Source organism: Muscardinus avellanarius (genome assembly GCF_963383645.1).
Source record: "Muscardinus avellanarius genome assembly, chromosome: 5".
Lineage (NCBI taxonomy): Eukaryota > Metazoa > Chordata > Mammalia > Rodentia > Gliridae > Muscardinus > Muscardinus avellanarius.
The window spans coordinates 51,060,194-51,083,895 of NC_137790.1; the positions used below are offsets into that span (position 1 = coordinate 51,060,194).

General features: G+C 34.6%; 1 protein-coding gene across 1 annotated transcript in view; it reads right to left on the bottom strand.

Moving 5' to 3' along the window:
- Positions 1–295: 295 nt before the first annotated feature.
- SENP7 (SUMO specific peptidase 7) overlaps positions 296–23,702 on the bottom strand; it is a gene marked incomplete at both ends in the record, with an annotated part of 129,143 nt that continues 105,736 nt past the window's right edge. The window contains 12 exons of the mRNA XM_080695718.1: positions 296–433; positions 5,006–5,156; positions 6,526–6,594; positions 6,688–6,731; positions 7,398–7,450; positions 8,995–9,119; positions 9,758–9,850; positions 12,161–12,283; positions 14,855–14,971; positions 17,778–17,911; positions 19,737–19,999; positions 22,504–22,683. Of these exons, the coding sequence (XP_080551844.1) occupies positions 296–433; positions 5,006–5,156; positions 6,526–6,594; positions 6,688–6,731; positions 7,398–7,450; positions 8,995–9,119; positions 9,758–9,850; positions 12,161–12,283; positions 14,855–14,971; positions 17,778–17,911; positions 19,737–19,999; positions 22,504–22,683 (1,490 nt within the window). The remainder of the gene's footprint in view (positions 434–5,005; positions 5,157–6,525; positions 6,595–6,687; positions 6,732–7,397; positions 7,451–8,994; positions 9,120–9,757; positions 9,851–12,160; positions 12,284–14,854; positions 14,972–17,777; positions 17,912–19,736; positions 20,000–22,503; positions 22,684–23,702) is intronic.

Below are 23,702 nucleotides of genomic sequence, written 5' to 3' on the forward strand. Positions count from 1 at the left end.
GAAACATTCCCACATTACATATGCTATTGCATAATCCAAGCATATTTACTCAGAAAAATAACAAATATTTATGAAATTTTAATTTCTATCTAATGAGTTTTTATACCATCCCATTCTACTCCATCTATGAAGCCCAACAATTCTAACAATATATTTTATATATTTTAAATAGTGTTCAGTGACTTAGAAAACTACTACAAGTTATTTTCTTCTCTGTGAGCTGGCTAACACAAATGCTGGTAAGCGGCTTTCCCATAATCTTAGAGAACATATGTGTCATGTTTGTACAGATTAACTAGCTACTGCTGCCCTTTCGTTGCTGTAAATGGAGTTTCAAAATGAGCTCTCGAATATCTTCCCGTTTGGTCTTTATTACATGACGAGGAAACCATTTCTCCAAATGGATTGGAAGTTCAAAGTTAACAATAGGATCCTAGTGAGAAAAAAGAAATGATACAATCACTTAGGCAGAAAATTTTCAAATCTGTCTTAACTTGTATAAGAAATAAAAAATTGCCAACTTTTAAAAAATAAAAATAACACTTTATTAATTCACATGCCATACTAGTCACCTATAGTATACAGCTGGTTTTTACTTTATTCAGTTCTATCTCATCATCATAATCAATTTTAGAATTGCTAACTTCTGAACTTCAAAATTAAATAAAACTAAATGCTGTCAGTTCAGTATTACATATGTACTATAATGTACAATGATTCATATTTAAGCAAGTTATCACAAACAGAATTAGTAAATATAGAAAGATTCAGCATAATTCAAAAGTTGTCTGGGTTGAACACAAATTTTCCCAATAGTTTACTATTCTTAAAGCATTAAAACAAAGAGAAAGCATTTGTGATAAAGATTCTCAGATTTAAAAACTGGAAAATCTACAAATGGGCCTTCTTTTACTATAAGAAATAGCTAATTGAATTGTTTCAAGAACCACTACATTTTTCCATTATAGTAAGCTTGACTAGAAAGTTGCAAGTAGCAACTGCAGATATTTTCTCCTTTGTTTAAATTTTAGATATGTTTATAAATGTGATAAAATTACTAGAAGCCAGATATAGGAACGTGTGTGTGTGTGTGTGTGTGTGTGTGTGTGTGTGTGTGTGTGTCTGCTCAGCTAGAGCTTATATCCTGAAGAAAAAAATTAAAAGCCCCAGGACCCAGGATATGAGTCTGACAGGATAAACTGATTATGATTCTAAAAGAGAATGTCAGTGAAGACTTAGTGTCTAGTATTTTTATTGCAATTGATTTGGTTTTTTTAGAGATTAGTTACAAAGATCCATAGGTTCTGAGTGATCTACCTTAGGTCTACTTTTTAAAAACCTATACAATGTTATATTAGTACATAAATTTGTAAAACACAAGGTTTAGATTGTTGAGCTCCCCTGACCCCAAGAATCTTACATGGTATCATCCTATATTTAATATATATTCATTCTACTGACTAAGACTATATAAAGTAGAATTATGTAACATAGACTATATTATGTAACAAGGCACATTAAATATTCTACACACAAAATTAAATCTATTTGCAAGGAGTATTAAAGGACAGGAAATGTTACCCTATCATGTACTTGCCATGTGGAATTAAAAAGTGGGAAGAGAGAGCCTACAGAATGAGAGAAGATCTTTGCCAGCTACTCCGCTGATAAAGGACTAATATCTAGAATATACAAAGAACTTATCCTGAGCCCACTCTTGGGATCTTTCCAAAGGAACTGAAATCAGAATATTATAGTTATGCATGCATATCCATGTTCATAGAAGCACAATTCACATAGCCAAATCACGGAACCATCCTAGGTGTCCATCAACAGATGACTGGACTAAAAATTTACAGGATAAACACACAATAAAATTCTACTCAGCAATAAGAACAAAATTATGTCATTTTCAGGAAAATAGGTGGGCATATAGAACATTATGCTAAGAAATATTAGCCAGCCGCAGAGAGTGAATGGTCAGATGTTTTCTCTCTTATCTGTGGAAGCTAGGGTGAAATCAGAATATAAGAACTTAAGATAATGGAGGAAAACCTCCAGTGGAACAATGGAGGGAGTATAAGGGAGGGTGGGAGAAGAGGGAGAATTAATGAAGGAAACACTTCCAGTAATGCTATTTATGTATATAAAATTATTAATACTAATCTCAGTACCATGTATGGGGAAGGGGAGGGAGTGGGAAGTAACTGGAGGAAGCTCACCGATTGATGTATACAAGTATACCCCTATCACTCTAAACTACATTATGATGTGAGACTACAATGCACAAATAAAAGTATCTTTTTATTATAAGAGGAGAAAATATATTTAGTGGTTTCTATAATGTTTAACAGCTTTTACTATATATTATCATTCCTCCCAAATATTAAAATTACCAAAAGGTTGTAATTGCATTCCATAACGTTACCTCATGCTTGGAAAGCACCTTTAAAGCATTCTCTAAGCAGGCTCCCGGTCAAAAACACCCTACTGCTTTACCATCTTCATGAATGATTCTGCTAATGAATGGCTGGACTTATGAACAGAGAGTTCAAAAGGCAGCGTGATTTCCTGCTATTTAAGCTTCATCTTTAATATTGCTACAGGTCTTGTTGAGGCTCCATGAGCTAGAAAATAGCAGCCATGTTTGTCATCATATTTCCCTAGCCACAGAATTCTAAGCTTCTTAAATAAATGGGTCTTTTAGTTTAGGAAAATTCTCTTTAAAATTTTTATTTGCCCTATTCTCTCCAGTCCTATTATAGGACTCTAATTACATGTAAATTAGAACTTTTAACTGCTCCAGACTTGTACTGTTCCACATTTGTCTCTTATACTTTGTTCTGATCTTTACATTCTTTTTCCCCCTAAGCTATCATTAGATACTTTGAGGGGGGGGTGGGCATTGGGAATTGAACCCAGGGGCATTCTACCTCCAAGCTACACCCTCAGAGCTTTTCTTTATTTTGAAATGGGGTCTTGCTAAGTTCCGGAGGGTCTCCTTAAGTTCTGAGACTGGCCTCAACCTGCAACCCTCCCATCTTAGCCTCCCAAGTACTAGGATTATAGGTATGCATCACCACACCTGTCTCTACTGTCCTTTCTATTTTTATTTTTTATTTTTATTTTTTATTTATTTATTTTGGTGGTACTGGGGTTCCTGGAAACCCTTCTACCTTACCTCCAGGCTACACTCCAGACCTATCTTATACTTTGTTATTTGGAAACAGGGTCTCTTAAGCTTCAAACCTGTGCCATTCTCCTGTCTCCACCTCCCAAGTGAGCGTGCGTCACCATGCCCGGCTCTGTCTTTTCTTTAAATTCATTAATTCTATCTTCTGTGATACCTAGTCTCTATTAAAGCTACCAAATAAATTCTTAATTTCAGACATGACAGTATACATTTCAGCTCTAGACTGTCCATGTGATCTTTTAATATTTATTTATTTATTTATTTATTTATTTATTTATTTATTTATTTGGTGGTACTGGGGTTCCTGGAAGCCCTTCTACCTCCGGGCTACACTCCCAGACCTATTTTTACATTTTTATTTGGAAACAGGGTCTCCTAACCAGCGTGCGCGGCTGGCTTCAAACCTGCGCGATCCTCCTGTCTCTGCCTCCCAAGCGTGGGGATTACAAGCGTGCGCCACCACGCCCAGCCCACGTGATCTTTTAAATTTCATCTACTTACTCATCTTGTTTTTCGGCTGTTTTCTCTAACATATCAATCAAATCATTTAAAAACATGTACTTTTACTGGTGCCCTGCAATGACATTTCACAGTGAAGTTCAGTGTGATACGCACACACGCACACAGCTCTTGGCGTACTTCCTACTACTTCCCACCTTGCTACCTCTCCTCTCCCCCAAACATGCTGACAAAACCCATAGCAAGGCCTTTATATATTGCCAAAGCATTATTTGAACTGCTACCTTCTTCAACACTCCTTTTCTCCCTCTCGCCTCCCTTCCCTAATCCTGTTCCACTATTTTGATCTCTCTTGAGATTTATCCAAAGTCCCTTATGATTTCTGTTTTCTCTGTAGCTTGTACATGTGAGAGAAAACATACAACCCTTGACCTTCTAAGACTGGCTGATCTCACTTAGCAAAATATTCTCTAGTTCTATTCATTTTCCTGCAAAGGATGTAATTTGTTCTTTATAGTTAAGTAGAATTCCATTGTGTGCATATATCACATCTTCTTTATGCATTCATGTTCACCTGGGTTGGTTTCATTTAACTATTGTGAACTACGCTGCTATAAATATGAGAATACATGTAATGCTATAGTGTTCTAACTTTAGTTCTTTGGAAAGATATCGAGAACTGGTACAGGTGGATCATATGGTGGTTTCATTCCTAGGAATTTTTTTTTCTTCATCTTTTGTGGGTCAGGGGACTGAAGCCAGAGGCTTTCTACTTCTGAACTACACTCTTAGCCCTATTATACTTTTTATTTTGAAACAGGGTCTCAATAAGTTGCTTACTAAGGGGCTTACTAAGTCGCTGAGGCTAGCTTAGAAACTGCCATCCTACTGTCACAAGCTTCCAAATACTGGGATTACAGGTGTGTGCCACCACACCCGGCCCATTCCTAGTCATTTGAGAAACTTCTATATTGATCTCCATAGTGACTGTACTAATTTAGAACCCCACCAGCAGCATATTAGAGTTCCTCTTTCCCCACATCCCCCACCAGCATCTATTATTGTGTGTATTCTTGACGATTGTCATTCTAACTGGATTTAGACAGAATCTCAGCAGAGTTTTCATTTACATTTCTCTAACTGCTAATAATGTTGAGGGCTTTTTTTTTCCATATATCTATTGGCTGGTCATATTTTTTTCTTTTCTGCTAATTCTAGTATCTGGATCAATTATGGTTCTTTTTCTTTTTCTTTTCACTACTTGTAACAGTTTCCTACCTCTTTGCTTGCCAAGAAATTTATCATTTTGTGCTGATAATTATGAATATAAAGCTTATTCATATTTTCATATACCTTGAAGAAGCTTTCCACATACTGCAGTAAATATACTCCACAATCACTGCTATTATCTTGTTTAGGAACTTTAGGACATAGGTCAACCATGTTTGTTTTGCTGAATTCACGGTGAGTTTTTCGCTTTACTTCCCATTCTACTTCTAAATACCTGAAAACAACAATAGAAAAAAATTAGTTGAATAGAAATTTATCTATATGCAACACTTTCATAAAGGCAGAAAAACATCTGCTGCCAGATGTGTTGCCTCAAATTAAATTGCTAGAGTAAAACAGTGCCAACTATGTTTTGTGAGCCTTCGCAAGTGCCACCTTAAAGAAGATAACATGATCTTCAAACTAAAAGCTAGCCTTTTTCAACAAACCAGCCACAACTCAAATACATAAAGCGATTTATAGGAAGCAAGGTAACAAGTGACTTTAAAAGTTTCATTGCAGCTAAGTGCCGTAGTGCTTGCCTATAATCCCAGGACTTGGGAGGCTGAGATAGGAAGATCACAGGTTCTCAGCCAGCTTCAGCTACTTAGTGAGGACCTCTGCAACTTAGTGAGACCCTGTTTCAAAATAAAGAATAGAAAATAAGGCTAGGACTATAGCTCAGAGGTAGAATGTCCCTGGGTTCAATCCCCAGTTCTTAAAAAAAAAAAAAGAAGTTTTTTTTTGGGGGGGTGGTACTGAGGTTCCTGGAAGCCCTTCTACCTCCGGGCTACACTCCCAGACCTATTTTTACATTTTATATTTGGAAACAGGGTCTCCGAAGCCAGCCGCGCTGGCTATAATACCAGTACTTGGAAGGCTAAGACACAGGTTCAAGACCAGTCTTAGCAATTTAGCAAGACTCTCAACAACCTGGCAAGACACTGTTTCAAAATAAAAATTTAAAAAAGGCCTGAGGATATAGCTTGGAGGTAGAATGCCTCTGGATTAAATCCCCAGTAATATAATTTTTTTAATAATACACACACATATATATATATATACATATAATGATGTGAATTTGAGAGTTCTTATTTTTTCCCTGAGGTGATACATTGATAATCACTAATATCTACAATGCTCCTTTGTAAAATTATGGGTTTTGTTCAATTATAAACACAAATTCTGAATCTACTCTTGTAATCCTTGAATATTAACACATAATGGAAAATATTTGGCACTTATTAGATTGGTAGGCTTTATTTAAGTACATATTTAAAATGCAATTCCTGATATACTATTTTTGGTAATTTTAAAGTAGCTTCAAAATTACTGAAATTTTATTTTATTTTATTTTATTTATTTATTTATTTTGGTGGTACTGGGTGCCTGGAAGCCTTTCTACCTCCGGGCTACACTCCCAGACCTATTATTACATTTTTATTTGGAAACAGGGTCTCCTAAGCCAGCGCGCGCAGCTGGCTTCGAACCTGTGCGATCCTCCTGTCTCTGCCTCCCAAGCGCGGGGATTACAAGCGTGCGCCACCACGCCCAGCAAAATTACTGAAATTTTAGATAACAGATTGAATGGAAAAATAACTTACTCTCGTAAATTCTGAACTGTGTTTTGTATAGAAGCAGCTTTCAAGGAGTCTAGTATAAGAATACATGGCCTATGAAAAGGAAGAATCAAGATGTAAATACTTGTATTAGAAGTGTGCCTAAATACATGAAAACAAATTAATATCATGATTGCAGCTACTTACCTTTTACACAATTTCTTTGGTACTGACATATTCATCTCGGTGTTCTAAAATAAACATGAATTTTTACAACTTTGCAATTAAATCATTTGAATACATTAATATCCAGTTACACCTTAAAATGTTTCAAACAACTTTGAAATTATATTGGTTCTTTTTATCATCTGAAGTGAACAAACTTAATTTTTCAAAAAAATCACTGACTTATTTTCTTATACTTGTAAAAGAGTAATTTATATACTTTTACACTGGCCTCAAATAGTTATGGAGCTTTAAGTTGGCCTAAAAGACTCTGAAACTGGGCTTCTACTTACTTATCAACCTAAACCAAGATAAGTAGAGGCACATGTTTTCCCTATGAAGCGCAAGAAGCAGAGTATTATGGTAAAAGGGCTGAGGAATTGAGAGTTTTGTTAACGTTCTTTTTATTCACAGATTTGAGAAACAGTAGGTCAAATTTAAGCAGATTTCTTTAATGAAGACATTTTTAATGTATATAGTGAATCTCTAAGAGAGGAGGTTAAAGCAATCTAAACAAACTACAAGGATAACTTCTCTATATCTCTTTCCCAAAACTGTCAAAGAATTATAAAGCAGCACAATTTATTTCTGAGCCACTAATATCCATCTCTGTCACTGAGCTATACCCTCCTTTATAATTAACTTATATCTACACATTTTCCTTGATTCACATCTTTACAGTGCACACTTACTTGGGAGTCTGTGGTACTCAAGGATAGTGTTGATGGAGTATGTAAGTCCTCTGCTATCAAGAAATAATAAGGTGATTATGATTCTTTAGTCTATGTCTAATACAGATAATCTAGATAAACTTAAACTCTAATTTGTACACATAGTAGTAATTAAAGAAAAAATTCTGGAATTTACTTAACTCTTTTCATGGTTAATGTTATAAATAAAATTCAATTAATGGATAGAACTGATGATGCTTGAATGTTTTGGCAATACATACACCCTAAGGCCAAAACCTGAAATATCAGTTAGATGGGCCAATTTCTTATTAAAGATAATCTTTAAAAACAACTCATTAATCAAAATGTTTCCTGTTTTAATGTGGAAGGTAATGAATTTGCTTAGGAATAGTTGTTTGAACTATGACCACAGAGTTATTTGTATAAGTACACTTTCGAAGCTCTAAGGCATTAGAAAAAAAATGAAAATAATCAGTTTCTTGAAGTTTTTCTTTCTTTCCTCCTGGGTTTTAGCAGTATTAATGGAAATGGTTATTATCAATTATATTTGCTTAGGAATAGTTGTTTGAACTATGACCATAGAGTTATTTGCATAACTATACTTTCAAAGCTCTAAGGCACTAGAAAAAATTGAAAATAATCAGTTTCTTGGTTTTTCTTTCTTTCCTCCTGGGTTTTAGCAGTATTAATGGAAATGGTTATTATCAATTCTACTTGTTGTTTAGGCAATAGCTATAAAACATTTAATTTTTTTTTCAAAAAAATGCCGGGCGTGGTGGCGCACGCTTGTAATCCCAGCATTCGGGAGGCTGAGATCTGGAGGATCGCGGTTCGCGGACAGCCTCAGCTACTTAGTGAGGCCCTCTGCAACTCAGTGAGACCCGGTTTCAAAATAAAGAATAAAAAAATAGGGCAGGGGGTGTAGCTCGAAGGTCAAATGCCCCTGGGTTCCATCTCCAGACCCGCAAAAAAAAAAGTAGGCATATGTATACATTCTTAAGACTTGGGGATATAACAAGAAAAATCATGGAGAAATTACGAGAGATTCTATTAGTCCTCTGAATTACTACAAAAAATGCATTAAATTATATTAAGAAAAAATAAGATTTCAAGATATGTCTGAAGATCCATATCATGAATTCCTACTCATGTTAACAACTTTATTCTTTAAAAAATGTTACAATAAGCTGGGCATGGTGGCCCACGCTTGTAATCCCAGCATTTGGGAGGCTGAGACAGGAGGACTGTGGTTCACAGATAGCCTCAGCTACTTAGTGAGGGCCTTTGCAACTCAGTGAGACCCTGTAACAAAATAAAGGATAAAATATAGAGCTGGGGGAATAGCTTGGAGGTAGGATGCCCCTGGGTTCCTTCCCCAGTACTGAAAAAAAAAGTTAAAATAAAGCTTAATAATAAAACTTAGGAATTATATTCTGTCTTTACATAAGACTATCTGTCATGAAGATTTCAGATTTTTTATTCTTCCTTCTAATAAATTTAATAATAAATAACTAGCCTACTTTTAACTTATCATTCCCCATAGCCATTTTATTATTGTCATCGCTATTAAAAACACCATCTACATTAACGATGTCACCTATTGTTTTGTCGTCATGTTGAGATTGCTGAGCTTGGGACTGCTGGGATACAGTCTGTGGAAAATCTTCATACACAGCTTCTTCTAACCATGGAAAACAAATGACTGCAAGATACCAGTGAGACCTGTTGAGAAAGAACTGGAATCTTAATCACACGCAAACTCTAAACAATGTCAAAGAATATGTTCCTTAGAGCTACATCTGAGAAAGTGGTATGACAAACATTAGGTATTAATTTTGACGTCATCTATTATATTGGATATAATGTACAACATTCACTACAAAACTAATTAAGTAGTCAAAGTTACCAAGACCATAAGTAAAACTACTTAGGGTAGAATCCAAGTGATTCAAACTTTATTTACTTTCATACAATCAGTACTTATTTTTCAGGATCTGTTTTAATATAGACTCATAATTTTTATATTAGTATTTAAAGAGTTTGATGTCTTAAATATCTGAAGATTCACCTAAATCATTTGATTTTTTGTTTAGAAAATCTTCTTAAGTAAAAAAATTGATGTCTCAGTCATTACAGTCTTGTAGTCATCTGTCATTTTATTTTTTTCTCTATATTTAAAGCATAAACATGTCAAAACAAAATCCAAAATAAGCAATTTGTTGTTTTAGCTATTTTCATTTAAAAAATTAAAACTAATACCTAGTTTATGTACACATTTTTTTTTACTAATTATTAATCTAAAAATACCACGTTTTTAAAAAAGCTTTCCAATTTGTTTTTAAATAATCGGAAATACTCACGACTCATTTACAGGTACAAAGATGTAATCTTTATTAAAAATGTTTATGTGACGAGTCCATGTTCTTACTCTTTTATGTCTTCTCTGTGCCATTCTGAAAACACAAAAGTTAATTAGATTCATAAAAATATTTAAAGCCAGGAGTGGTAAAACTTGCCTATGATCCCTGTACTTGGAGACAGAGACCGGAGGATTGAAGGTTTGAGGCCAGCCTCAGTAACTTAGACCCTGTTTCAAAATAAAAAAATAAAATAAAATAGGGCTAGGAGTATAGCTCAGAGGTAGAAAGCCTCAGAGTTCAATCCTCAGTAAGGCAAAAAGAAAAAAAAAATTAAGATAAGGAATTTAAGAGCCTTTTTTTGTGTACCAAAAATTCTAAGTTTATTTAACCATATTCTTTCAAATATATAATTTAACACACTAGGAATATATTCCCTTTTATTAACTCTTGGTTGTTTTAAAAGTGATCAATGTGAACAGTAATTAAATGGACAGAATAGCTGGTGTGGTGGCGCACACTTGTAATCCCAATATGAGAGGCTGAGACAGGAGGATCACGGTTCTCCAACAACCTCAGCTACTGAGTGAGGCCCTTCGTAACTCAGTGAGACCCTGTTTCAAAATAAAGAATAAAAAAATAGGGCTGGGGATGTAGCTCAAAGGTAGAATGTCCCTGGGTTCCATCCTCAGTACCGAAAAAATAAATAAATAAATAAATGAATAGAATAAAGACAGCAATTTATCAAATACTTTGTAGATTTCAGCACATGATGTACTTTTTTTTTTTTTTTTCTGGTGGTACTGGGGTTTCCTGGAAGCCCTTCTACCTCTGGGCTACACTCCCATACCTATTTTTACATTTTTATTTGAAAACAGGGTCTCTTAAGCCAGCAAGGCTGGCTTCGAACCTGCACGATCCTCCTGTCCCCACCTCCCAAGCGCGGGGATTACAAGCATGCGCCACCACGCCCGGCCGCACTTTGTAGATTTCAAAGTAGCTCAGCAACACGCTTGTCTGGGAGTGTAGCCCGGAGGTTGAAGGACTTCCAGGAACCCCAGTACCACCAAAAAAAAAAAAAATCTGAACATGTTTGTTATGCATGTCTACATCTGTACATAATGTAAATTTTCATTAAACCTTAAAAATAATTATCCAAATATTATATCTGTCATGGAGGAGGTATTAAAACTTAATGGAGACCCAGGCATGGTGGCACATGCTTGTAATCCCAGCATTTGGGAGGCTGAGACAGGAGAATCACTGTTATTCTAACTAAATTCAGACAACGTTGGCTACTTAGTGAGGCCCTTTGCAACTCAGGGAGAGCCTGTTTCAAAACTAAAGAATAAAAATAGGGTTGGGGTGTAGCTCAGAGGTAGATGCCCCTGGGTTCCGTCCCCAGTACTACCAAAAAAACAAAAGCAACAACAACAAAAAAACTTAATGGCAGAGATAGCCAGGTGTTGTGATACATGTTTGTAATCCCAGGACTTAAAAAGCTGACAGGAGTACCACAGGTTCAAGGCCAGCGTCAGCTACTTGGTGAGGCCCTCTGCAACTTGGTGAGACTCTGTTTCAAAATATAGGGCTGGGGATGTAGCTCGGAGGTGGAGTGCCCCTGGGTTCCATCCCCAGCACCACACACACACACACACACACACACACACACACACACACACACACAAAAAAAAAACTTATTGGAGGAGGAGATATATAGTATTTTTCTTAGATTACAAAATATGCAACAATTCTCCCTTTTTTCATATATAAAAAATGAAAGAACAAGTTCAAGTATACTCATCATTCATTTCTTCAACTTTTTTTTTTTTTTTTTTTTTTTTGCAGTACTAGGGATGAAATCCAGGGGAATTCTTCCTCTGAGCTACACCCCCAGCCCTATTTTTTTTTAATTGCTAATTTTGAAACAGGGTCTCACTGAGTTGCACAGACCTTTTTAAGTACCTGAAATTGTCCACAAACTGTGATCTTCCTGTCTCAGCCTCCCAAATGCTAGGATTACAAGTGTGCACCATCCACCCCACCCCTAAAATAGTTTACATTCTAACAAATGCAGAAAAGAAATACAATAAATAATTAAAATACTGGAGGCTTTAGAGATATGAAGGAATTATTTTAAAACATTTTAAATCATCTACCTTGTGTGTGTGTGCGCGCACACAAACACAAACACACACAGAGTTCCATCCCTCTCTCTCCTTCCCTCTTCCCTTTCCTTCCTTTCATTCCTTCCTCATAGCAAATAAACCTAGAACCTGCACAATTGGTAATACTGCCTACTCTGTACTATAAAAGCTACTTCACCAGGAGCACCAGAAGTGTATAGTTTTCTTTCAAAAGTAAAAGTTTTTCTTAAAATCTAAGTATATTCGTGGATTGACTTACGAAAGATCTGGATTATCTTCTGTTAAATTATTTTCTTTTCTTGTCAAGCATTTATAGAAAAAGCTACTAAAAATATGACTTTTTTCAACAAGTTCATCTGATGCCTTCTCCAATATAAGATACCTGTAAAGTAGCAATGCCACAAAAGCAAATTATTTTTAGCTATTATATTGTTTTCTCTATATGTTCTGGAAATCATTGTTATTCTAACTAAATTCAAAGCAATATTGCATTTTCTCTCATTTCAGCTTTCTAAATTTTCTTAAATTATCTCACCTTCCATGAAGATCATTTAAAGCAGAAAGTATGCAATGTATTCACTCATTTAACAAATTCCTAACATGTATCACTGCATTGATACCAGATACATAAAACAAGGGAAGGGGAAAAAGAAAGTACCTCTTCCACAGAACTCATAATCTAAAGAAGTGACAGTAGAAGAAATTATTAATGAAATAATCATATGAACAAATATAATGCTGAAAATATGACACTCCTAAATAAGTCTAGAAGAACTTTAATAATTAAGATGTGAGTAATCTCTAAATTTTTAGTCTATTTCTATTCTAAAATAATTCTTCAACCTAACTTCATAATCCAATCACTTAGCATTAAGTATTTCATAACCAGAAAACTGCTAATTCTTAAGAGTTGATGCAGGTTTAAAAATGACCTTGTTGTATTTTGGGGAGGTAGGTACTGGGGATTGAACCTTGGGGCATTCTAACTTCAAGCTGCACCCTATCCCTTTTTTAAAAATATATATTTTGAAACAGGGTCTCACTAAGTTGTTAAGGATCTCACTAAATTGTTGAGGGTCTCACTAAATTGCTGAGACTGGACTCAAACCTCTAATCTTCTTGTCTCTACCTCCCAAGTCCCAATGTCAGGCATGTACCGCCACGCTCAGCCTGACATTGTAACTGCTTTAAATAAACTGAGTAGCTAGAGTTTGCAGATCAGAATACTAGAAAGGAAAAACCTATGAGGAAAAGCTATAGAGGTTCTCCTTAAGTATTCAGAAGACTACCGATCACTGTCTGTATGTGATGAAAGTACCCAAGCTAAGGAAATAACCATGCAAAAAAGATCAGAAAGAATCGTACCTAAAATTCACACACACAAAGAAGGTCCTTGTTCCTACTAGTCAGACTGGAAAACCTCACAATTCATGAGAAATTCAGAAGAGTACTCAGAAGAGTCTTTCCACAGTACTGAAAATTAACTTATTGGTCTCATTTATCACATCTTAAAAATAAGCCAGGAACAATAGCTTGTGCCTGTAATCTCTGTACTCAGAAGGCTGAAGCAGGAGGGTCACAAGCTGGAGGCCAACTTGAGCAGCTTAGCGATACCATCTCAAAATAAAAAATAAAAAGAACTGAGGGTGTAGCTCAGAGGTACAATTCCCTTCGGGTTCAATCCCCAGTGCCACACAAGCAAACACAAATCTTAAAAACAAGACACTTAAAGGTATCAAACTGTTTCCAAATAATTTAACTTTGTCCCAGAACAAAATTCAAGCATTATTTATAGAAATTCAAATTTTTCTAGGAGCCAATAAAAAAATTAGCAGACAGGCAAAGAAGCCTAAAACTACGGCTCATGGTAAAGAGAAAAATCAACCAACTGAAGTCAACCCAGAATTGAGAGACATTAGAATAAACAGAAAGGGAACATTAAAAGAATCACAACTGTATTCAATATGTTCAAAGAGAGCATGGATGATTTAAAAAAGACCTAAACTTAATTTCTAGATATTAAATTTATGTTTAAAAATATAAATGATAGCATGAGATTTTGAGCCTTTATGGCTAGAATAAAAATAGTCATATCAGTTTAAAAAATAGAGTTTACGTAAAATGATAATAAATTTGGTTTGGAATGGATCTGAAATAATTAGGAGATCTCTGAATGAAATGCTAACAGTCTGGGTCTAGGGACACAGTACAAAATGAATGCTAAAAACAAATTTCCTCTGTATAAAAGCTTTGAAAACTTCATCTCTACTTTTCTAGCTTTTCCTATACAAGTGGAAAAAAATTAATGGAATGGCACTGTAGGGTTTTTTTAGATGACAGTTAACTTATAAAGTGCTTAAAGAAGCGTTGCTTCTTTTCAATCTCGAAAGTGCTTGGTAATTATGTAAATATTTCCTTCATCACAATAGTAAGAGTGGCCACAAAGCAGATATCACAAGCCAATGTATAAAAATTAAAAAAAAAAAAAACAATTCACTCTTCTGAGGTCTCTGTGGGAAGGAATGAAACTGAGTTATTAAAATTTTGGTAGGCAAAAAAATTTTCAAATCTGAATTTTGACAGGTTACCTTTAACTAGAGTCAAAATAACTCAGATAAAAATATTTATTATAGGTTAGGCGTGGTGGCATACACTTGTAATCATCTCAGCATTAGGAAGGCTGAGACCAGAAGATCGTGGTCCATGGACAGCCTCAGCTACTTAGTGAGGTCTTCCGCAACTTAATGAGACCCTGTTAGAAAATAAAGAATAAAATTAGGGCAGGGGATGTAGCTTGGAGGTCGAATGTCCCTGGTTTCCATCCCCAGACCCGCTCTATATATATATATATATATATATATATATATATATATATATATATATATATATATGATATGTTTCACAGTAAAATATATACAACAAATGAGATAAGGTTACTTATCATTTTACTTACTTAAGGTAAAAATCAATGATGACATCATTAAGAAACTCTCCTTCTTCTAAACATTCCAGGTCTTCGTTAGTTACTCCTAATCCCCCCTTAGTTGGAGGTGGAGGATATACAATCAACCTGAAAAATATAAAAATAAAGTTTAAATATACTGATATTGAAAATTCTAGTATCATAGAGATTTCTTACGTAGCAAAATTGGGCAGGTATATTCTATAACTAAAATCTGTAAACTATTTTACATACTTTTTAAAGCAATTATACTTTACCTCATTTTCTCAAGCCAGTACTCACTGAATATCATCTTGTCCTTTCCAATCATTTGCATGACCTGGTCTCAAGGACTAACATCTCAATATTGGTCTCATTATGAGTTTTACAGTTAGTTAAATATAATTGAGGATATCTCTTTTCTGCACAATTTATAACTTTTAGCAACTGATGCAATAAGACATAGATTTTCTATGCTCCACTTTCCAACTTTAAATTTGAGTCCTCTAGATCAATTCCTCTCTAGTCAAAAAGGCTAACAGTCAAAAGCTGTGTTCTGTTTCTGATGGCTAGCAGCCATCAGAATAAAGAGATAATAAAGAAATAACAATAAATAAATAACAAGAGCTGGGTGTGGTGGTACATGCTTGTAATTCCAGAACTCGGGAGGATGAGACAGGATTACACAGGTTCAAAGCCAGCTTCAGCTACTTAGTGAGGCTCTCAACAATTTAGTGAGACCCTGTTTCCAAATAAAGTATAAAGTAGCCGGGCGTGGTGGCACACGCTTGTAAAATTGCATTTGGGAGGCGGAGACAGGAGGATCGTGCAGGAGCCTTGCTGGCTTAAGAGACCCTGTTTCCAAATAAAAAGTATAAAATAGGTCTGGGAGTGTAGCCTGGAGGTAGGAGGGCTTCCAGAAACCTCAGTACCACAAATAATAATAATAATAATAATAATAATAATAATAATAATAATAATACAAACAAAGTATAAAGTAGGTCTGGGAGTATAGCCCAGAGGTAGAAAAGCCCCTGGGTTCCACCCCCAGTACAAGAAAGAAAGAAAGAAAGAAAGAAAGAAAGAAAGAAAGAAAGAAAGAAAGAAAGAACGAACATGGATCCAAGGGCAGTGGCAAACCTTGTAATCCCTGTACTTGGAAGGTAGATACAGAAGGATTGCAGGTTCAAAGCCAGTGCATTGTAACTGAGACCCTAGTTGTAAAAAAAACAAAAAACAAAAAACAAAACAAAACAAAAGGAATGGGGGTGTAGCTCAATCATAGAATGCCCCTGGGTTCAATTCCAAGTACCCCCCTCAAAACAGTAAAGAAACAATATGGAAACTTAGGGACACATTTCCCATAAGAGGTTATAATGTAAAATTTAATAGAACATAAAGGAAATAAATAATTAGGTGAGGACCAGAAGTAGCAAAGAACAGATGACAGTAATAGGCATCCTTCTGGCACCCTCCCTTAAAGCTTTGTAATAAAACCAGCTGTGAATTTCAGGCTATAACCCTGGAATGGTCAGAGTGGTACTTAATAGGCAAATGTAAAACTACTAATTAAGGTATAATATATGCTTCTTGTACCAGACAAGTTCAAGAAGCAAAAGTCATCCACAGTTGATCTAATCTCAGTACAAAAGCACCTAAATCAAACAAGAAAACTCAAATTCAAATGTTAATTTGACAGTTTCTATCTTATTAGCTATTTTCCTGTCTTGTGTTTTCAACTGTTTAAAAGAGAAAATGACAAAGAAAAAGAAAAACATGGTGGTATAAAAATAATCTCAACTGCACAGACACTATCCTGACTTACAACACCATGAGAGACATACTAAAGATGAAATATGAAGGAGCAACTTCTGTGTGTAGGGGAGGAGGGTACTGAGGATTGAACTCGGGGGTGTTCTACCTCTGAGTTATACCCTATTTTATTTTGAAACAAGGTCTCACAAAGTTGCTAAAGGCCTTCCCAAGTTCCTGAGACTAGTTCCTAACCTGTAACCCTACTGTACAGCCTCACAAGTACTGGAATTTCAAGCATGAGCCACCATACCAAAAACAAACGAGCCACTTCTAAGAGAGCTAGTAATAAACTTCAAAGTACTTATAGCAAAGTGTTTAAGGTTAATTTATTAATTTATTAATGTTTATTACCTTTAGTAATTTCCTTTTATATATACAGTTATGAAATGCATAATCTTCAAAATTGTACAGTGCAATTCAAATATTTTCAATAAACACTTTAATCTTATCTTTGTGGGGGAAGTACTGGAGTTAATCTCAGGAACATTCTACCTCCAAGCTATACCCCCTGCCCTATTTTTAATTTTTATTTCAAATCCTGGTCTCACTAGGTTGATGAGAGTCTCTCCACTTGTACTTGCTGAAGCTGTCCTTTTTAAAACTGTGATCCTCCTGTTCAAACCTCCCAAGTACTGGGATTACAGGCATGTGCCACCACTCCCAGCTTCATCTTACATTTTGACAGTCATTTCTGTCTTACTGACAAAGAAGTAAATGAAACGATATCTATGTTTTTCTTTCTTCTTTTTTTTTGGGGGGGGGGGTACTAGAGATTGAACCCAGGGGCATACTACCTTCAAGCTACAGCCACAGCCCCTTTTATTTTTTATTTTGAAACAGGGTCTCACTAAATTGCTGAGGTTGGCCTGGAATCTGTGATCCTCCTGCTCCCAAGAGCTGGGATTTCAGGTGTGTACCACCATGCCCAGCAGCACCTACTGTTTTCTTAATAAGTTTATTAAAGTTTCCCATAAATTATTTAAAATAAAAAAATAATTCCATTATTAAACATTAGCATGAAAATAAAACTCAAAACACTTCAATCTACTTAAAAGCAGCAGCAATAATGAAAACTACAGTATGCCCACCTATTACAAACAGGATTTGACACAGTACATACTTCTGCACAGGTCCAGTGTGCCTGAATTCCTGCCATTCTTCATCTGGATTTGATGTAATAGAAAGTGAGTAGCAGCCACTACTTTGCTTCTGCAGAAAGGTGTAAGTAGGCTTGGCTGCTTCTGTATTTGAGGGCTTAAGAATAATGACAAGACAAAAAAGTCCCTTTATAAATTCATAAATACAAATATATTATGTCTAAAAATACAAACATATTAACTTTGAAAAGGACAAAAATAACACCCAGATTTGTAACTGAAATATGGCTAAAAGAGATTCATATCAATGAGTTACAGCTATGCTTTAAAAACTTCTATAAAGCTATAACCCAAACAAAAATAATTATAATCAAAAGATACTGTATATTATACAATGACCAAAGTTTAACTTGAAGAGTCGATTCCAGATATGGGCTTTATAGTTAAAGAACAATTTGACAACTTTGTATTCAAATTAATCAAAAATGGTGGTAAATAATAGGAAAAATAAATTTTAAAATTAAGAGGCTATGTTTGTCATAAATTGATATTCTATTAGTAAATGAAGAAGTACAAATTTGCACATACAGTATATTTAACAAAGATTTTACATTATATATAAAGATAGTAATGAAGTCTTATGCCCCATCTTATACCATATGCCTTTTGAACCAAAGATGAGTTTCAGACACATGTATCTGTGTATGCCATATCTACCTGACAAAAACTGTACCTTCTAGAAATATTTGGCAGAGATGTACAAGCTACATATATACTATTAACCTCCTATAAAAATATACTTGATATTATTTCAACATAACTTTAGACTTATAGAAGGTCACAATAAAAGAAATCCCCCCAGGCTGTCCTAATTTTAACATCATATATAATCATAGCATAATTATCAGATGTAAGAAATTAATACTGGTATAATATTTAATAAACTATAAGCTTTGCTTTGATTCTTCTAGTTTTCCAACTAATATAGTTTTTCTGTTTAAGGTCCTACAATACTGGGGAGGGGAAAAATGAGGATTGAGGAAGGGAACAGTTCAAATAAGATTATGTCTATACATGAAGGTATCACTACCAATCTCATTAATATGTATGACAAGGAAGGTAAGGAAAACAGGGTGGGATACAGAGGGAAATTCACCAAGTGATATGTGCGTATTATTATCATTTTGAATCTCACTATGAGTCATAATTACAATTCACCAATAAAAGTTTAAAAAGAATGCTACAATCTCTGTCTTTTCTTGCCTTTCATGACCATGATACTTCAAAAGAATACCAGTCGATTATTTTATAATTAGATTTTTCTCATGACCAGATTAGGGCTATACATTATGAAAAGCATATCACAGAGTCATTTATACACCTCTCTCAGTGCATGTCATGAAGGTGTACATTATGTCAATATATCTTATGCTAGTAATGTTAACTTTGCTCACTTGGTTAAGGTGATGTCTGTCATGTTTCTCCACTGCAAAGTTACTACTTTCTTTTTTTGTAATTAATAAATATTTTGGGCAAGATACTAAGATATTATATATATATCCTATGTCTTCTTAAATTTTCACCCATCAAATATAACATCCATCAGTGGATCTTGCCTGCAATAATCATATAGTGTTTTAGTGAAAGCTTTATATTCTCCTTATTGCTTTTTATATTTATTAACTAGATTCTTTTTTAAGAATTATCCCTACCCACTATTTATTACTTATTGTTTATTCACTCATTAATTCTGTTACCTATTTCATATCACTACAAATTCAAGATTATTTATATTACTCTTTGGTGATAATACCATGCTATCATTATTGATTTTGTTGAACAAACTTCCCAGCCTTGGCACTAAGAGTTCTTTTAGGTTGGTTCCTGTGCCCTTTTGACAAAACATAGTATTTTCAGACCATTCTAATATCAGTGAATTTTACAACTCTACCTACTGCCAATTATATTAATCATATGCTAACCTGAGATACTGACTTCATCTTCATTTCTTCAGTAGCTGCAGCAGGTGAAGAACAAGTTGAAGCACAGTAATAATGAATAAAAGAGCTTTCTTTTGAAGAGAGGTTTTGAAATAGTGGAAATGCCTGAACCCAAGACAATGGATAAGAAAGCTCTACTTCTCCATTAGTCACACTTATTCCCATCATAATATCTTTCAATTTCAATTCTTCTCTTTGGGAAATGGCATTGTTTAGCTCAAGGAAAATGAATTCACTGGATTTTGCTATAAAAAAGAAATCAATTTTTATCATTAATATTATTTTTCAAGAGAATCATTAATTAAAATAATTTAATAATGAGGCCAGGCATAGTGGTGCACGTTTGTATCCCAGCATTCGGGAGGCTGAGACCTGGAGGATCACAGTTCGCGGACAGCCTCAGCTACTTAGTGAGGGCCTCTGCAACTCAGTGAGACCCGGTTTCAAAATAAAGAATAAAAAATAGAGCAGGGGGTATAGCTCGGAGGTAGAATGCCCCTGGGTTCCATCCCCAGACCCGCAAAAAAAAAAAAAAAAAAAAAAAAAATTAATAATGAGTAACAGTAAGGTTGATATAAAACTCAACAAAGTAGTTTGCATGTTAGGTCATAACCTCAATTAAAACTACAAAGTAGGTCATTAGTAACCTAAAAGCAAAACTCATTATTTTTAGACTCCTGTTTTACTACACTAAACTGAAAATGCCCCAATGATACTGACTGCTGTATCTCCAATGCCTGGCACACAGTAAATGCTAATAAACATTTATTCAAGAATTAATAATTAGAGCGGGGCATGGTGGCATACACGTATAATACCAGTACTTGGGAGGCTGAGACAGGATGATCGCAGTTCCCAGTCAGCCTCAGCTACTTAGTGAGACCCTGTTTCAAAATAAAGAATAAAAAATAGGGCTAAAGGTGTAGCTCAGAGCTAGAATGCCCCTGAGTTCAATCCCCAGTATTGCAAAAAAAAAAGGAATTATAATTAAACAATAATTTATTTTTCTCTGGTCTCCTACATAGATCAAATCTATCAACAAAGAAAATGTTCCAGTTAAACAACTTTATTTTCTTTCATTAATCATTTCAACCGTGGTCTCAAAAGTTATTATATTTTCCCTTCATGATTATAAAAGGTTCTTTATCTTTTTCTCAACCTCTTGTTATTTAATCATGAATTTTAGGACAGAAAAAATGACTAATATTTAAAGGTATAAAATTTATCTCACTACTTGACATCTCTAATGCACAATATGTAGGTAGAAGGTGAAGAGATTCAAGAGATAAGTAAGAATATTACTAATCAATTGTGGTGGTGCACACCTGTGATTCCAGTATTTGGGGGTTGAGACAAGAGGATCACATATTCAAGACCAGCCTCAGCAACTCAGCAAGATTCTCAGCAACATAGTGAGATCCTGTTTGAAAACAAAAAATAAAAATAAAATAGGGGTGGCGGTGCATCTCAGAGGTAGAATGCCCCTGTGTTAGAGACAGAGAGATAGAGATAGAGATAGAGATAGAGATAGAGAGAGAGAGAGAGAGAGAGAGAGAGAGAGCCTGCCTTACTAATTTGATTTACCTAATGCTAAATCAGATTTCATTAGAAGTTGGAAACCAAAGTTGGGAAGTGTACCAAAATGCATGTGTGATGTATGTAGATAAATTTATGGGCACATGCAGAAAAACATTCAACTCAGTCTTAGAGACATAATATAAAAACTAAGCTAATTTTTATTTATTTTTAGGGGATGGTACTAGGGATTGAATCCAGAGGCAGTTACCTCCAAGTTACACACGCACCCTTTTTTTAAATTGTGAAACAGGTCTAAGTTATTGCATGCTATGGGCCTTAAACCTGTCCATCCTCCTATATCTGCCTCCCAAGTATTGGAATTACAGCTGTACACCACTGTGCTTGGCAAGTAAGCTGAATCTTTAAAAAATTAAGGAAATATTGATGGTAAAGAAATATGTATTTTATTTAATCTTGTCACTGACTTGTCATAGTTCATATGAAACAATGGCATAAAAAACTTTTTTGTCTTATCGTTTTCTTTTGTATGTGTGCATGTGTGCACACTTACACAGGCACCTGGAAATTGAACCCAGGGGTATCCTATATCTGAGTTGCACCCCATCCCTTTGTATCTTTTTTTTTTTAAAACAGTCTTACTAGATTGCTTAGAGTTTTGCTACGTTGCTGAGGCTGGTCTCAAACTTGCAATCCTCCTGTCTCAACATCTCAAGTACTGGGATTATAGGCATGCACCACCAATCCGGGCTTAGGAAAACTATTAAGGACGGTAGCCAAAGGCAGGTGTGGTGGTACATGCCTATAATCTCAGTACTTGGAGGCTGAGACAGGAGGACTGCAGGTCCAAAGCCTGCCCTGGCAATTCAGTAAGATTCTATTTCAAAATAAAAGTAAAATTAAGCTGGAGGTGTAGCTCAGAGCTAGAACACCCCTGGGCCCAATCCCCAATACCAAAATAACAGTTAAAAAATTTTAATGGTATTATTTTTATTTTAGAAGATAATTTCACCATGTTGAATAAAATTACTAGGAAAAATTATGTGAATAGATAAAATAATATATCTTATATAATACTGGGATAAAATTATTTTAATTCAATAAATTTAATTTCAATTCAGTAAAATAATTACATCCTATTAAATTATCTTAGAAGAAAACTTTCTATGATGTCTCAGGTTCTCTTACAATTTAGAAATTATTTTATACTCACATTGCTGGCTTAATATAGAGCTTTCTAATTGGGTCTGAATCTCCTGAAGATAATTTGATGAGACCCATAGGAAAAGGATAGCATGACTCCTTTTATTTGGATCATCACCCTTACTTTTCCATAACCCAAACCTTTTCAAATGGGTGGTATCCACTAGCAATGAAACCTCATTCAAAGATACTGAAAAGAGTAAAAGATAAAAGTTAAAAATAAATCTATTAAAAAACAAAGTAATCATAGCACTGGCAATACATTATATTTTTCTGAAAGAATTATATGCAAAGCTTTTCAGAAATATATTTCAATTATACTTCACTAAACTTAGCTGAAATATTCCAAGCAGTGTTATTAGAGTAAAAATATCACATAACAAATTAGGAAGGGCTAAATAATTATCAAGTGATAATTAAATAGATTTAGTCTCATACTATATTTTTTCAATTATATTTAGAAAAGGAAAATTTGAGTCTAAAATTGTACAGCATATACTTTATGCAGAGAGATTCCTTACTAAAAAGAAAAAAACTATCACTGTAGAAAACTAAGCAAAGTGTAAATTTTAAAATTCTATATTTCTATTTTTCCTATCTTGGTTAATAAAATAAAGCAAGACTCTAAATGTTATCATAGATCTTATTTCTGCCCACATTTCTTCTATTAAAATGTCTATATCTCACCATATAGACAAGTCACTCTCAAAAGATTCTCAAGAATACTATGAAATTTTGAATGGCCTAATATATTTCTTTTTAAATTCTTTCAGGTTTTACTTTTTAAAACTCTAAGTACTCACTCTAATAAATTATCCAGCCTTCTCCTTCTTAGTAAGCTAAAGAAATCTCTAGTAAGAATCTTTAATTTTTTTTTTAAGGTACTGGGGATGGTACCCAGGGGTATTCTACTTCCAAACTACACTCCCAGTGTATTTTTATTCTTTATTTTGAAACAGGGTCTCACTGAGTTGCAAAGGACATCACTAAGTAGCTGAAGCTGTCTGCGAACTGCGATCCTCCTATCCCAGCCACACAAATACTGAGATTACAAATGTGCACCACTATGCCCGGCTTCATTAATTTTAACTCAAAGAACCACAAAAAAAGCTTAAAGAAATTCTGAAGATTAGCTTAGTCCATCTTTAAGAAAACAAGCAGATGAACCAGGAATGTAAGTATTAGTTAACTATAAAACCAAATTTGAGA